Source organism: Rhinatrema bivittatum, chromosome 12, assembly GCF_901001135.1.
Source record: "Rhinatrema bivittatum chromosome 12, aRhiBiv1.1, whole genome shotgun sequence".
Taxonomy (NCBI): Eukaryota; Metazoa; Chordata; class Amphibia; order Gymnophiona; family Rhinatrematidae; genus Rhinatrema; species Rhinatrema bivittatum.
In genome coordinates, this window is record NC_042626.1 from 3,922,076 (window position 1) to 3,937,316 (window position 15,241).

General features: G+C 49.7%; 2 protein-coding genes across 8 annotated transcripts in view; one reads left to right on the top strand and one right to left on the bottom strand.

The window, feature by feature from the left end:
• RBBP5 (RB binding protein 5, histone lysine methyltransferase complex subunit) overlaps positions 1-15,241 on the bottom strand; it is a 73,436-nt gene that overhangs the window by 30,047 nt on the left and 28,148 nt on the right. The window lies entirely within an intron of this gene.
• The window catches only part of CNTN2 (contactin 2), a 35,410-nt gene that overhangs the window by 18,340 nt on the left and 1,829 nt on the right, over positions 1-15,241 (top strand). For all 4 annotated transcript variants that reach the window (XM_029573856.1, XM_029573858.1, XM_029573855.1 and 1 more), the window contains 18 exons: positions 874-969; positions 1,504-1,713; positions 2,489-2,591; positions 2,812-2,987; positions 3,198-3,334; positions 4,029-4,158; positions 4,505-4,655; positions 4,932-5,059; positions 5,660-5,835; positions 6,012-6,132; positions 8,662-8,820; positions 8,905-9,054; positions 12,245-12,315; positions 12,639-12,873; positions 13,542-13,657; positions 13,913-14,099; positions 14,498-14,610; positions 14,927-15,095. In XM_029573856.1, coding sequence (XP_029429716.1) covers positions 874-969; positions 1,504-1,713; positions 2,489-2,591; positions 2,812-2,987; positions 3,198-3,334; positions 4,029-4,158; positions 4,505-4,655; positions 4,932-5,059; positions 5,660-5,835; positions 6,012-6,132; positions 8,662-8,820; positions 8,905-9,054; positions 12,245-12,315; positions 12,639-12,873; positions 13,542-13,657; positions 13,913-14,099; positions 14,498-14,610; positions 14,927-15,095 — 2,628 coding nt within the window. The remainder of the gene's footprint in view (positions 1-873; positions 970-1,503; positions 1,714-2,488; positions 2,592-2,811; positions 2,988-3,197; positions 3,335-4,028; positions 4,159-4,504; positions 4,656-4,931; positions 5,060-5,659; positions 5,836-6,011; positions 6,133-8,661; positions 8,821-8,904; positions 9,055-12,244; positions 12,316-12,638; positions 12,874-13,541; positions 13,658-13,912; positions 14,100-14,497; positions 14,611-14,926; positions 15,096-15,241) is intronic.

Genomic DNA, 15,241 nt, shown 5'->3' on the forward strand with positions numbered 1-15,241 from the left:
TGTACAAAAGGTCCATAAAAGGCCTAACACATGCATAACAAAATATAAAATCAAATACAAAAACAATAAAACAGACAACTGAATAAAAGAGAAATCGCTTAATATAACAGTAAAAACATGTACATAAAACAGAATAAAACCATAAAATACCATATGCAAGAGCAACAAACAAAATGAATGGTAAACATTTCATGAATCATGAAAGGATGCTAATAAAACGCCTTTCTAAAAAGCTATGTTGTTAAAAAGACTTTTAAAGGACTTTAAGCCATCTGCCTGTTTTAGCTCGATAGGACGTGAGCTCCAGAGAGGAGGTGCAGCCACTGAAAAGGCACAGTCTCTGGTGGAGGTGATGGAACATTAACATTCCTCGTTGAGAGGATCTCAATTGGCTACTCGCACAGTAAAGGCGTAGGAGCGCAATCTTATACTTAATGCGTTCAGAGATTGGAAGCCAGTTCAAACAAAGTAGGGGAAATGTGCTTTCACTTCTTCGTAGCAGTTATCAATCGCGCTGAGACATTAATCAGCAGCTGCAATGGTTTTATAGAGACAGCAGGTAAGCCTAAGAGTGCAGAGTTACAAGAATCCACCAATGGAAATCGGGCAGATCTAGCAGGCGTTTTAGAAGCCGATTTGCCCTAACCCCCAATGTTAGGGGACACTGGAAGATTCCCCTTGATAATTTTCTTCATATTCTGCTAGTGGGACACCCACAAGATCACAAAATGCTAATGAGACATCTCCCCTACCCCCAGCCTTATTTCAATATTCGCCACCACCACCCATCCAACTAGAAGCCCCCCGAGCAGAGAAAGGTCCCCGGGTCCATCTTGCAATGAAGGTTTACGCTCACTGTCTTTGATGTCTCAGACCTACAGGAATTCTCTTCTGAGCAGCGAGACTCCATGAGGGTGACGGAGGGATGGGGGGTGACGATTCCCTGCAGGCCACCCCCCCATTATCCAGGTAAGGCCTTGGACGGATTGGCTCCGCCCGTTGCTTTGCTAGTTTTGTCCCCAGACAGCTGTGACTGCTTGTTCTCTTCAGCCTGGGCAGAAATGCTCGCTCACAAATGGAAACCTTCAAGGACAAGCAGGGCTGGGAAAATAGTTTGAAAACTTGAGCCCCAGCCAAAAGTATTAGAAGCCAGGGCTAAACATTTTTTCATTGTCACCTTTTTATGCTTTGTATATTTTTCAAATTTTTTTGATTCATTTTTGCTTTTTTTTAAGCATTTTAGGCTTATTTTAACATTTTAATCCACTTTTTACTTTTCTGTCTTCAGTGTAGGGAGGGGGCAGCCCCAGCACACACTTGCAATACGGGACACCCATTTTTATGTGCAAAGGGAATTTTCCACCCCCGAGCGATATTTTTTTGTTTGTTTAAGAAAAATCAGTTTAACTTTTAAACGTTGAGAAAGAAGCCAGGGCCTGGATGAAGTTTGTTAATATTTCTGCATCAATGGACACCTCCAGCTCTCCTCACGTCTGTTCCCAGGTCTGTCCTACCGCTGGTTCCTGAACGAGTTTCCCAACTTCATAGCAGCCGACAGGAGACGCTTCATCTCCCAGGTGACAGGGAACCTCTACGTCGCCAGAACTGAGCTCAAGGACCAGGGCACTTACTCCTGCTTTGCTACTAGCCACATCGACTTTGCCATGAAAAGTGTCTTCAGCACACCCACCTGGCTGAACGTGACCGCAGACGGTGAGTCCCGCCCCACCGGGTTCTCCGATGCAAAGCCCTAGCATCCACCCTAACCAAGGCAGGGGGTAGTGCGAGCATGCACAGCCTTACAAGACTTTCAGTGGCCAGAACAGAAAATCAGGCTCCAACTGCTAACACCCATACTGCGTGTATTAGGACTGGCAGGGAAAGGAGATCCCGAGAACACCAGATCAGAGGCAGAGCGAGGTCAAGCAATCATGACATAGCCCCGGGTCCACCAGGCATCATCTCCACCAGTTCCTTCATGCTCTATAGAAGCTCAGTATACAAACCGAGCTTAATCTCCCTCCGCTTTAGAACATCGTGGGGGCCACAGACTCGGGAACTGGGGAAGAAAGGACAGGGTGTGAGAGGTCACACATGATCCCAAGTAGCATGTGAAGAGCTCAATAAGTAGGGAGGACATTTATTTCACCCATTTACAGAAGAGGAGGGAATGACCCAGTTACAGAATAAAGTGGGCACTGTACTCACTGATAACCAGAACCTGTTCCTCAGCTTCTGCAGAGCAGAACAGGCTTCGACAGCTTGTATTGGACCAAGAGAAGTCTCCAAAGATGATGCATGGAGACAATATGGGTGACATCTGAAGGGAGGACCAGGGCGTCCCTACCACTCAGGCCCATCATCATCATCCTCCTTGGTGAATTCCTCTGCTGACCCAGCCTGGAAAGAGCTTTGCCCCAGAGCACTGATCACTACCCATCCCGAGACTGCGCTTACAGAACATCTCATGTTTCATGGTTCTTTGCAGGAGACCCCAGGCAGTATGCGCCCAGCATTAAGGCTCGGTTCCCTGCGGAGACCTATGCACTAACAGAACAGACAGTGACACTGGAGTGCTTTGCCTTTGGAAAGTGAGTCAAAGGGTCCTGGCTGGGGAGGGGTATCCTGCACATCTGCTATGCAGAGGTGGGCGCTCAAGGAACAGATGTACTTTCTCCAGTACAGCAAAGTCACTGCTCATCTCCTGCATAACAGCTCACACCACAACCCTCATCTGCCCAAGGATGAAGCATCACCACTCCTCTTACCTCATCACTGCTGTGCTTTTACCTTCTCTTTCTCCCCATCCAGCCCAGTCCCAAATATTAAGTGGCGAAAAGTGGATGGTCCATGGCCCTCGAAACTAACTGCAACAGAGTCAATGCTGCAAATCCCGAATGTGGCATTTGAGGACGAGGGGACCTACGAGTGTGAGGCAGAAAATGCCAAAGGCCGGGATACCTTCCAGGGCAGGGTCATTGTACAAGGTAAGACGGCACGAGGATCCGGGTGGGGGTATCCTGCACACACCCCGCCCTACAGCAGCACCCATGTGACAGATTATGCAGCTACTTCCTGCACAATACCAGAGACACTCCCCCCACATGCCAAACCCACATCTCCCTTTGATTTGCCTGTCTAACATGAACATTGGCAGGAGAGGGAGGCTCACCTGCTCGCTGTCTTCCTCCCTGCAGCACAGCCGGAGTGGCTGAAAGTGATCTCCGACACCAGTGCCGATATTGGATCTCATCTACGCTGGAGCTGCGCTGCAGCTGGTAAACCACGACCAACAGTCAGATGGCTGAAGAACGGGCAGCCCCTAAGCTCCCAGGTAACTGTCTTACCTCCCAGGTAACTGTCTTACCACCACCAGACACCCCCCCAGGGGGAAGCTGTGGCCCCTCTCTCAATACTGCGGGCACCTGGCCACCAGGAAGGGACAACGCAAGCCTCAGCACCACCAGTCCCTAGTGATCTTGACCTGAAAGGAGAGGGAGAGCCCCTATGTCAGAACTGCCGGGCACATGCCACGGAGACCACAGATGGGGTCCTTATCTCAGTACCGACAGAAGGCAGACAGGAGGGGCACCACCAGCTGAACGGTCCCCCAGGAGGAAGAGCTCCTAACTCAGTACAGACACATACATCCTGCTGCAATCCAGCTACCCTAGACACCACCACACGCATCCCCCCACACAGCTGCCCCAGCCAGAGGGGGCGATTTATTCCCCACAACTGGCAGGAAGCAGATAAGCAAAGCACTCAAGACACTTCAGGAATCTGGAAGGGACCATCCCTCCTCCCCTAAGCTAATGTAAGATGTCGCATTTTACATCCAGACTTTTCTATTACCAGCCATGCTCCCCTTCTGAGCTTGCACAGGACGTGAAACACTATTACACCCAGAAGAGTGCTCGTTAAAAGCTGCTGGTCTGTTTTATAGAAGCCCAGGCTCTTGCTGCAAGGAACATGGCTGAGATAGTCCTCTTAGCTGAACCTTTTCTGCTCTCTCTCCTTTCTTACAGACGCGCATTGATGTGACAAATGGGGAGCTGAGGGTCTCAAAGATAAGCATGGAGGATTCTGGGATGTACCAATGTGTCGCTCAGAACAAGCATGGCACAGTTTACAGCAGTGCAGAGCTAATGGTGCAAGGTAACCTCGAGAGCTGCTAGTGCACTGTCTCCCCATCTCTCTCACAGCAGGGCAGAGCTAATGGTGCAAGGTAACCTCGAGAGCTGCTAGTGCACTGTCTCCCCATCTCTCTCACAGCAGGGCAGAGCTGCTGGCATAGGGGAACTCATTTCTCTCATATAGCCTACAGTCCAGTTGATGAGTAGAAGGAAGAGGTGGAAGAAAGACGCCCTTTCCTTCAGTGTTACAAATTAAATTAATTTTCTGGCTCGCGCCACAAGGGCAGCCTTTACCCCTCAGAGCCCGTCTGGACACTCGTATGGCATTATTCTACCTGTTTTACTATATGATGCTCTGACTTTCACAGCTCTGGCCCCAGACTTTCGGCTGAACCCTGTGAAGCGTCTGATACCAGCAGCGCGAGGAGGAGAGGTCCTTATTCAATGTCAGCCGAGAGCAGCTCCAAAACCTGTCATAGTCTGGAGCAAAGGGACTGAGCTCCAGAGCAACAGCAGCAGGTATAAGCCAGGAGCAGACCAAGTCTCCCAGTTGGCAGGCAGCTGTCCAGCTGCAACCCAAAAAGACATGGCCACTTATTTACTCTAAAGAACGGCTCCCCCAGCGGAGCTAGCATGGAAGCCGTGCCTGTAAGCATCTCCTGTTACTTCACACGGTAAAAGCTGCCAGCTTACTGTCTCTGGCTGGAAAGCAATGAGAGAGGCTGCCAGCCCATGGAAGACTCCTACACATCCTTGTGGCCAGAGTGGTTATGCTGGGCTGTCTTTCCCCTGCAGGGTAGCTATCACGGAGGAGGGCACACTCATCATTCGTAATATTAGCCGTGCGGATGAGGGCAAGTACACCTGCTTCGCGGAAAACTTCATGGGCAAGGCCAACAGCACAGGGATTCTCTCAGTCCGAGGTACGATGACATTTATTCACTTTTGGTTGTCTAAACTGCCCTCCCCCCTCGGAGGTTACAGAGCGGCATAAAACAATTAAAACAAGGCATCCCATTATTCATTTCAAACATTTATAGTCCATTCTATGCCAGGCTGCAGGCGGAGGCAGGGGCTGAGCAACGAGTGAGGGTCAATGGACGCAGAAGCAGGTCCAGAACAGCTTTTACAGGATAAGCTTCAGCAGCTGCAGATCTGTGAAAATTTGCAGGTTTGGCGGTTCTGCGTGTTCGGGCCAGATTTATGCACACAAAGTACACCCGTAACTCCTATCCTTGCCCCAACTCTGCCCCCCTACTCACAGTGTGGCTACACGTAAAGTGCAGGCAGAAGTGGGGCTCCCACGCTGCGCCAGGGCGGATTTTCACACCACCCAGGCCTTTACAGCCTTCAGCCGTCCCTCACTGGCTCATAACAGCAAGGGGTCCAAACTCAGGGCTGGGGGCAAGTGACGCTTGGGAGGAGGGCGGGGGAAGGCAGATCTTTGTTCCGTCTGAAGTTCTGCTCTTCAGGGCAAAGCCTCCATCTTCTTGCCTTCCTGCTCCTGCCCCATTTCTTTCTAGATGCCACCAAGATCACTCTAGCACCAGCCAGTGCTGACATCAACATGGGTGCCAACCTCACCCTACAGTGCCAAGCATCCCACGACCTCAGCATGGACCTCACCTTCACCTGGGCACTGAATGGCCTGCCCATTGATTTTGATAAAGCAGACGGGCACTACCTGCGGGCATCAACCGTGAGTGCCAGAGCTAATTACCCCCTAATTCTCTGAAAATACTTTTTTTTTTTTAATCGTCATCTCACTCCCACCACTGCCTCATGCCTCCTCTCGCTCTGGTATTTGCTTTTCTGGGGTTTATAACGCTTTGCCTTCATGACTGTACACCTCTCATCACCTTTCTCCTGCATTAGAGAGAAGCAGTGGGGGACCTCACCATCATCCGAGCCCAGCTGTGGCATGCTGGCCAATACACCTGCACAGCTCAGACAGTGGTGGACAGCACATCTGCATCGGCCATGCTGGTGGTCAGAGGTAACGTCACTTCAAACCTTTCTCCATCCACACCTGGCTGAGGCACAGAATAATCCTACTTCCCACTGGCACAGGCCCAGGTCAGTGCGGTGCTTCTGTAATGCTCACTACATGAAGATTTCAACAGGCTGCTGCTCTTTTCCAAGTCTGAATGCCAACATGGAACCGACATTTTCTAAAATAACTTCACTAGCAGGGGAGGCAACTCCAGTCCTCGAGTGCCGCAAATCAATTGCGTTTTCAGGATATCCACAATGAATATGCAAATGCATCTCATGAATACCCAACTGCCTTATGAGCAGTAAGGGGACCACAAATTACAACCCCCCCCCACATGCATTTGATTTACCTTTGGCAGCTCCAGCACCGCACCCTCCTTTTCCCCTTCCTGCCCAGCATCTCTCCACTCCTTGCCCTACAGTTCCCCTCTTTCTCCCCTGCCATTCTCTGCCCAGCAGCACCCATCTCTTGCCTAGAAGCCTCTTCCTCATCCCTTACCTAGCGGGCCCCCCCCCATTTAGTCCCTGCCCGGTGGCAAGCCCCCACCTCTTCTTTTGTTCTCTCTCCTTCCTCCTATCTTCCTTGGGCTGCGATGCTGTAGATCTTTGTACAACAGCAATAGCTGAAGCAGCTTGAAATAAAATGAGCCATCATGCACATAGCAGCCCGAGGCAGCCCGGACTCTCCTCTCATTCATTCACTATGGATATCCTGCAAACCCAGCTGACTGGGGATCCCTAGCTGAACCTTCAGCCTTGCGACTTCACCCCCAAATTAACTTTGAGGCTCATAGACCACCATCCTCCCCATTAAACTCACCAATCACGTCCCTACCACCAGTCTTGCCAGAACAATCCTGTAAAATCTCAATCATATCTTTAATACTAATCTTTGTTTTCTATGTAATACAAATATGTTTCCAAAATCATGTCATAGTGTCTGATGAATATATGATTATGGAGGATAGTCTGCTAACCCTCCTCCCCAAGAAATACCAACATTTATCAATCAAAAGAAATTCATACTATATTGACTGAAAATAAAGCAGAGTTGCTTACCTGTAACAGGTGTTCTCCGAGGACAGCAGAATGTTAGTCCTCACACCTGGGTGACATCATCAGGTGGAGTCCCGATGCGGAAAACTTATGTCAAGGTTCTAGAACTTTGACTAGGCACACGGAGCATGCCCAGCATGCCCTATACCACACATGCATACGGGGTCCTTCTTCAGTCTCGTAACATAGGATTACGATAAAATAAAAAGTAGGAGAAACCCAACTCCACAGGGCGGCGGGTGGGTTTTGTGAGGACTAACATCCTGCTGTCCTCTGAGAACACCTGTACAGGTAAGCAACTCTGCTTTCTCAGAGGATAAGCAGGATGGTAGTCCTCACACATGGGTGAATCCCTAGCTACAGGCCGCTCCTCAGCAAAAAAGGGGACCAACAGACCCCTAACCAGGTGCCAAAAGGCACAACCACACCAGTGCTGTTGGTAATAGAGAGGGGAGACAGCCTGAACCCAAACAACAGGCCCTGGTCAGGAGAGTTGGGTTCTACACCTCAAACAGGTTCTGGAGGACAGACTGGCCGAACCTAATGATGCGTCAGTCATCCCTATCCAAACAATGAGATGTGAATGTGTGGCAAAAACTCCACATTGCAGCTTTGCAGATCTCCTCCATGGGAACTGCTCACAAGTGGGCCACTGATGGTGCCATGGCTCCGACAGAATGAGCCTTGACATGACCCCAAACATGCAGTCCCACCTGGGCATAACAGAAGGAGATGCAATCTGCTAGCTAACTGGATGGTATGTTTGGCAACGGCAACACCCAACCTATTCTTATCAAAAGAAACAAAAGGTTGGATGGACTGTCGATGGGCTTCTGTCCACTCCAGATAGAAGGCTAAGGCTCGCTTGCAGTCCCAAACTGTGCAGTGCTCGTTCACCTTGGTGCGAATGGGACCTGGGAAAGAAGATTGGCAGGATGATTGGCTGGTTAAGATGGAAATACATCACCACCTTAGGCAGGAACGTAGTGTGTGTACTCAAGACCACCATTTCATGATAAAACAGTATAAGCTTGAGGACCAGGATAGCAGCCGTGCCCACCCCCCTCCCATCTAGTCCCAGCGCTCAAGGACCAGAGTTGCCCACCCCTGCAGTAGAGGATGCTCTGGAAGAAGAACCATTACAAAACAGAGGCATCAAAATATTTAATTCTATGTACAAAGACAGTATGAATCCTCTAGGCCCCTAGATCAAGGGAGATTATTATATCCTCCATCCAGGAACAGGAGAGTAAGGAAACTCCCTTCCCTCAGGGGTCCCCAATAGGAGCTCACTGCATACTGTAAAAAGATGCAAAGGACAAGTCATCGTTTTGTTCTCTCCCATCTGAACTCTAACTAAAGCCAGCTTTCTTTCTTTGCTGTAAAACAGTTCAAGAGAAGGACCATCAAGAGTAGCCAGGAGCCCTGGGAGGGGTGCTACATTATTATAATCCCGATTCTCCTCTTCATGCAGGTCCCCCCGGCCCCCCAGGTGGCCTGGTGGTGAGGGACATCAGAGACACAACCGTGCAGCTCAGCTGGAGCCGGGGCTTCGATAACCATAGCCCAATTGCGAAATACACCATCCAGACACGCAACCTCCTCTCCAAAACATGGAGACAAGCCCGCACCAGTAAGTGCAGCTCTGCCCATCTCCTCTCCCCACCCTGTCTGCCTTACTTATTCCAGCATTTTCTGCCCTTTTTGCTTTGCACAGGTCCAGCCACTGTGGAAGGCAACGCAGAGAGCGTGCAGGTAGTGAACCTCATCCCATGGATGGACTATGAGTTCCAGGTCCTAGCCAGCAACATCCTGGGAATCGGGGATCCCAGTGCACCCTCCAGCAAGATACGCACTAAAGAAGCGGGTAGGGACCCACCCCAAAATGTCTGCAGCATCCCACGGGAACACCACACCACAACGTATCAAGCCAGAGGAATAAAATTCAGGGGTAGAAAATGTCAGCGACTCCAACAAGGTGCCAAGAGCAGGAGTAGAACATGGACAGAGTTTGGAGGCTGTAGTCCAGGGCTCAAGGCAGAGTTAAATTGTAGACATTAATATGAGCTCCATCATGCCATAATAAACCATCCTTTACAAAAACTGCTTCTAACTAGCTCAAGTTCCAGCTCCCGTGAAAACTACACTAGATGCCAGACAAAGGCAGATTTGTGTGTAAAACTGAAAATCCTGCAGTCATGCAAGCAATCAACCAGCTCCTCGTAAGGCCGGCACCTTGGGTCCAAAAGGTGAAATTAGAATCCTACCTGCTAATTTACTTTCCTTGAGTCCTGCCAGACCATTCCAGATTTCTGGTGTTAGTCCCTCTTACCAGCAGATGGAGACAGAGTGAACATTTTGCATCCCTATATAGTCTGATACAGCATAAGAACCTGCCATACTGGGTTAGACCCAGAGGTCTATCAAGCCCAGTGTCCTGTTTCTAACAGTGGCCAAGCCAGGTCACAAGTAACTGGCAGGATCCCAAGGTGTAGACAGATTTCACACTGCTTATCCCAAGAATAAGCCGTGGATTTCTGCAACTCTACCTTAATAATGGTTAATGGACTTTTCCTCCAGGAACTTGTCCAAACCTTTTTTTTTTTTTTTTAAACCAATAAAGAACAGAGAAAGTGCCAGAAAAAAAACCAACACACCAAGCAGTCTATGTTCTTCCTTTCCCAGGCTGAATTCCCATCTGGGAATAGAAGGATTTTTTTTCCTCCATATTATACTCTGGGGGGCTCTGGACTGGTCTGGCAGCACTCAAAGGAAATCAGCAGGTAAGCTTCTAATTTCACCTTCCTCATCATCCTGCCAGACCAGTCCAGCCTGTGCCCTAGTAGAGTGAGCTCTTATTCCCTCCAGAACTGGCTTAGCTTTGTCTATCTAGGAATGAACACCTTTGATGCTACTTCTCCCTTCTAGGCTACGCCAGAGAGTAAGAGGACTGTCTGACATGGAACAAATTTGTGGCTTTCAGGTAACAGAATAATGCCCTTTCTACAACACAGGAAAGGCAGGCCCTTCTTCCTGAAGTAGGGTAGGGAGCTCTGCCTGACACTCAATTTCTAGGGAAGCTAACAGCATCCCTAGACTTGTCCTTTGGGGCTATGATTCCCCTAAATCCTTCACCAGTTTTTCTAGCTCTTCCCCAAAGAGCAGGCACCCTCTGAAAGGCAACTCAATCTGGCCTTGGACACAGAGTCCGCTGACCAGACAAGACATCTGGCCATCACAGTTGTCAACACCTGCTGAGATGCCATTCTAATTAGATCATAAAGTATCTGTTAAAAATGCTGCCTCTGACTCCAGGTTGCCCATCTTCTCACTACTGTATGCAATATCAACTTTTCCATCTCCGACAGACTGTTGGAGCCAGCACAACCCCCATATACCACTGCCTGAAGCGATAGGTTGCCTAGCTCAAATGACTTCTAGAGCAGGGACTCCCCTTTCTGCACGGAGGCTCTTTCAATACTGTGCCTCTCTCTACTGGAATGGTAGTCTTTCGTGTGACCACCACTACCGTGGCATCCACTTTTGGCATTTTAAATCCCTTCCATGTTATGCTGCTGGAGCAGATAAAGCTTCCATAGGAGTCAGGATTGTCCCACTCAGCCCTAAAATGTATGAGAAATGCCCCGCTAGACTTCTTTAACCCTGCCAGGATAGGATCCCCTTTAGATGCCACATCCTTTGGCTGCTCTTCAGTCATCTAAAGGCTTCTGATGCTCTTACAATGAGGCTCCTAGCTCCTCTCTTCTAAACCACCTCACAGATGACTCTTCCCCAGTCAAGCTTCCTCCCATGAGTCCCACTCGGTATCCAGGGACCAAAAGGACTCCTGCCCAGAGTTCAGCCAGAAGTCTTGTTGCAGAGGCAGCTTCTTGAGAAGATTCCTTCCATCTCACAATAAGCACAAGCTCTGCAGAGAATTCCTGCCCCCCAATCACCAACTGCTTCTTTGGCTCCTGCTCCTTCCGTGGGCCTGCACGTGGCAATTCTGCGGCTGCTGAGTGACGCGTTCCCAGAAAACAATAATGCAGGGAACATGGCCGCCACGCTCACTCGGGGTTCCCAATGCAGACTGCTGCACTACCCCTTCCTCCGCGGCACTGACTTCTGGCTCTCTCCCCCAGGCCTCGCTGCCATCACAGACCTTACCGACAGAGCTGGCTACGCTAGGCTGCCAGCGTGCACTGCACCACCCACGTTTCCTCCCTCATTCTGGGTCTGTTTCTTGCTTGGGAGCCAGTGGGAGAAGCAAGGGTGGGCCAGAGTCTGTGAAATGGCTGTCCTCTTAAGGCAGGGAATCGAGCTCCGAAGAGACCTCAATGCCCCAAGGAAAGAAGATCAGCCTCAAAGACAGTCATCCATAGTTTCCCCTGCTACCACTGGGGAAATCAACCTGCCATAAGCTGTTGCCCCAGCAGCCTGCTTAACTTCCTTCTGAACCAGAGGGGACTCCTACTGGAGGCAGAGAAATGCTGGCTTCCCCTGCTGTACCAGACTATATAGAGAAAAGAGATATTCTTGCTCTCTGCCTCCATAGGCGGGACAAATCCCCCAAGTCTGGACTGGTCTGACAGGCTGATGAGGTCTGAGTTCATTACCTGACAGGAGATTGGTGAGGGCAGTTAAGTAAAATATACAAAAAAAAATACAAGCAGATATACACAGCTATAACAAAGCAGCGACTATAAGACCCCGGCTAATGTGTTAGCAAAATTCTGACTAACTTACCTCAGAAACTCTAAACTAGACAATAGGAACAATTTCTAACTTTCACTTAATCTATGTTCTGACCTCGAATCAATACTATCAAGCCACCACAGAGGAAGAAAAGTCTGCTACATGACGTATACAACCGCAAACTTTTCAGTGGTGGTTCAGCTCCCGCTAAATTCTGGGGCTTGTGATCCAGCTTCCCAGACTAGGATGGTACTGGCTCTGTTGACCCAGAAATGTTTACTAACCCTTTGCATCCTTGTGTAACAGTGGCATTTTCCATGCATGTGTTACTAATTAGTGGCATCTATTTCCCTTGTGTGCAGCCCCCACCGTGGCGCCAGCAGGGCTTGGTGGTGGAGGAGGAGCTCCCAGCGAACTTATCATCACCTGGACAGTGAGTGGTACTGGGCTGGGACGGGGGGCATGCAGCGTGGGAGGTGGGAAGCTTGGAAAGAACAGCTGATCTGGTTTTCATTTTTCAGCTCCTGTTTCAGGCAGGTTTTGAAAGAAAAAAAAACCAACTTTCAGAAATTCAGAAATCTCAGATGGACTCGCCTATTGCCAGGCGACTGACCCACATCATCTAGCAATACTCCTAGATATGTGGAGCTAAGGGTATTTGGATGGGCAGAGTTATGGGCACTGCCACACCAGCTGATCAGAGAATAGTAAGTTTGTCTCTTTGTGCTCTGCTTTTCTCTTCACACCTCATGGCAGCCCATGATGCGGGAGTACCAGAACGGAGAAGGCTTTGGGTATCTGCTGGCGCTCCGCTGGCAGGGCACCAAGACATGGCGGATGGAGAGAGTGGCTGGGGCAGAGTCATCGCACTTTGTCTACTCAAACAAGAGCATTGCACCCTACACACCCTTCGAGGTGCAGATCAAAGCCTACAACCAGAGGGGCGAGGGACCCTTCAGCCTGATGACCGTGGTGTACTCAGCAGAGGAAGGTAAGAAGAAATCTTCCCCTTCTCACCAGTCTGGGTTTTACTCCTAACTCATCTCAGGAGCAGCAGAAATGCCAAGTGTAAAATCTGGACCGAGTCTGCCTGGGTCGGGTAACGCAGATGCTAAGCATACAGCAAGGAATGCTGCAGGGTCCCCTGCTCTCTCAGCACAGGCTATAACATTTGTAGAAATATAAAACATGTCCAGGAGCTGTATCAATCATGAAGTCTGAGCAAGTTGTACTGCCTTTAAAAAAAACCATCAAAAGAGATGCTGTAACCCTGGAGCTTTCGAGACCTGACACCGAGGAAAGGATTTGAAAATTCTGGAAAGCTTCTGGACTACAATCTGCCCGGATCACGAGCAAGAAACCTCACCGGAGTTCATTAACATGGGAGATCAGAAAGGCACAGGAGAATGAAATGTAATTTCCTTCTTTCCCCTACACAGGCTCTAGGGTGTCGGAGACATGTGGAGTCGGATCATCAAATTCAGGAGTACAAATCCTAGAATGCAATGGGCTGACAGTGTCTTAAGGTTATTTGGCTAAAAGGCCTGAGGTGGGGAGTTCAGGGGGACGGGGAGAGAGAGAGATTTGCCATATTTAGAAGTCGCTCAACAATAATTGCACCCAAATGAAGTCCTTCTTCTGCTTGTGTCTGCTCCACAGAACCTCACCTGGCCCCATCCCACATCACAGCCACAGCCCTGTCAGCCTCCGAGATACAGGTGGCCTGGGATGCTGGGCAGCAACAGGACCTCAATGGCGTCCTCCTGGGCTACGAGGTAAGATCCCCAGCTGGGGAAAGTGTACGAGGAGCTGGTGCTCGCCCCCCCCCCCCCCCCCTTTTATCCTCATCCATCTAAAGAAGCCTCTGCTTACTGAGGGGTGCGGAGGGAAGAGAGCGGCACCTGTACTCCGGAGAACTGAAAAGTCCAAATTCTAAATCCCTGGAGGAAAACGTATGACAAAGAGGAGTCATGCAAGGTCTTTAAATAAAAAATGTCAGGCTAACACGCGACTTTCCTTGCTGTGATCAGATCAGGTACTGGCGCGCTGGGGATAAGGAGGCAGCAGCAGACAGAGTGAGGACAGCAGGGCTGGAGGTGGCTGCCCACGTCACAGAGCTGAAGCCGGACACATCCTACTACGTGACAGTCCGTGCATACAACCGTGCTGGCACAGGACCACCCAGCCCCACTGCCAATGTCACCACCATAAAGTCACGTGAGTAGACGCACCGGATGCAGAGCCACTGCCAGATCCACGCTCTGCCCACATCCCTTGGGCTTCACTTTTCATATTTTATTTTTCACAGTTTTTATTACAAGAACAAGTGGAAAGAAAGGTCTTATTTTTGGTTTACAGGAAATTATTATTCTTGTAATAAATGCTGAAATTCCTAGGAAAACCATCAAACTCTGAAATGTAAGAGGTCCCGTGCACCCCTCCCTCCATTGCCGAGCTGTGCTTTTAACTCCGTGTGGCTTGGCTCCAGTCCTCCCTGTTTTGACAGTCTCCTTTTTACCATATGTCCTGACTGTGGAGGGCACAGGACGAAGTGCTTGCCCTTCAGGAATTATCACCACGGCTGCACTAAATTACCTCCTTGCTTTCCATGACAGCACCGAATCGTACCCCTGCAAACATTTCCTGGAAGTTAACAGGGTCCAGTATCAGCATGAAATGGGATCCACTGGTAGCTCTGAGGAATGAATCATCTGTCACCGGCTACAAGGTAAGGTTAGATTAGTGGGGAGAGGAGAGGAGAGGAGCTTGCAGCACAGACAGCACTGCTCGGAGTATCTGCATGCAACTGCAGTCAGTCGAGGGGGGCACAGTGGATACACAAAATTCTTTTCAGCAACGAGGGAGGGAATAGATAAACACTAAAATTACAGCATTGTTCATTCTTTCTCCCTGTGTTTATCATGTTATTCAGGCACCAGAGGTGTGCTGCCAGGTCATGCACCTCAGAGGTGGCTGCATACTATAAAATATCCTTGAGCTGGCACTGTGCTCATGTGACTGATGTTCACTGCTATTCTCCCCAGATGCTCTACCACCTGGACTCGCAGGCTACACCTACACTCTACATGACCAGCAAGACGCAGATTGAATTCCCAATGCCCGAGGATGCCAGCCTTGCCGTGGTGCAAATCAGAGCCACAGGGCTGGGAGGTGATGGGGTCCCTGCTGAGATTCATATACCCCGAGACACAGGTACCATCCACAAACTTTCTGCTCCGCTTCCATGAACATTTTAAGTATTCTGCGTGTGGCTGAGTGGAAGCAGAAAACCTCAGCCTCTCTCTGGATGGTGGAGTTGTTCTTTCACCGAGCAGCAGTTTCAGTTAATGGTGGAGGGA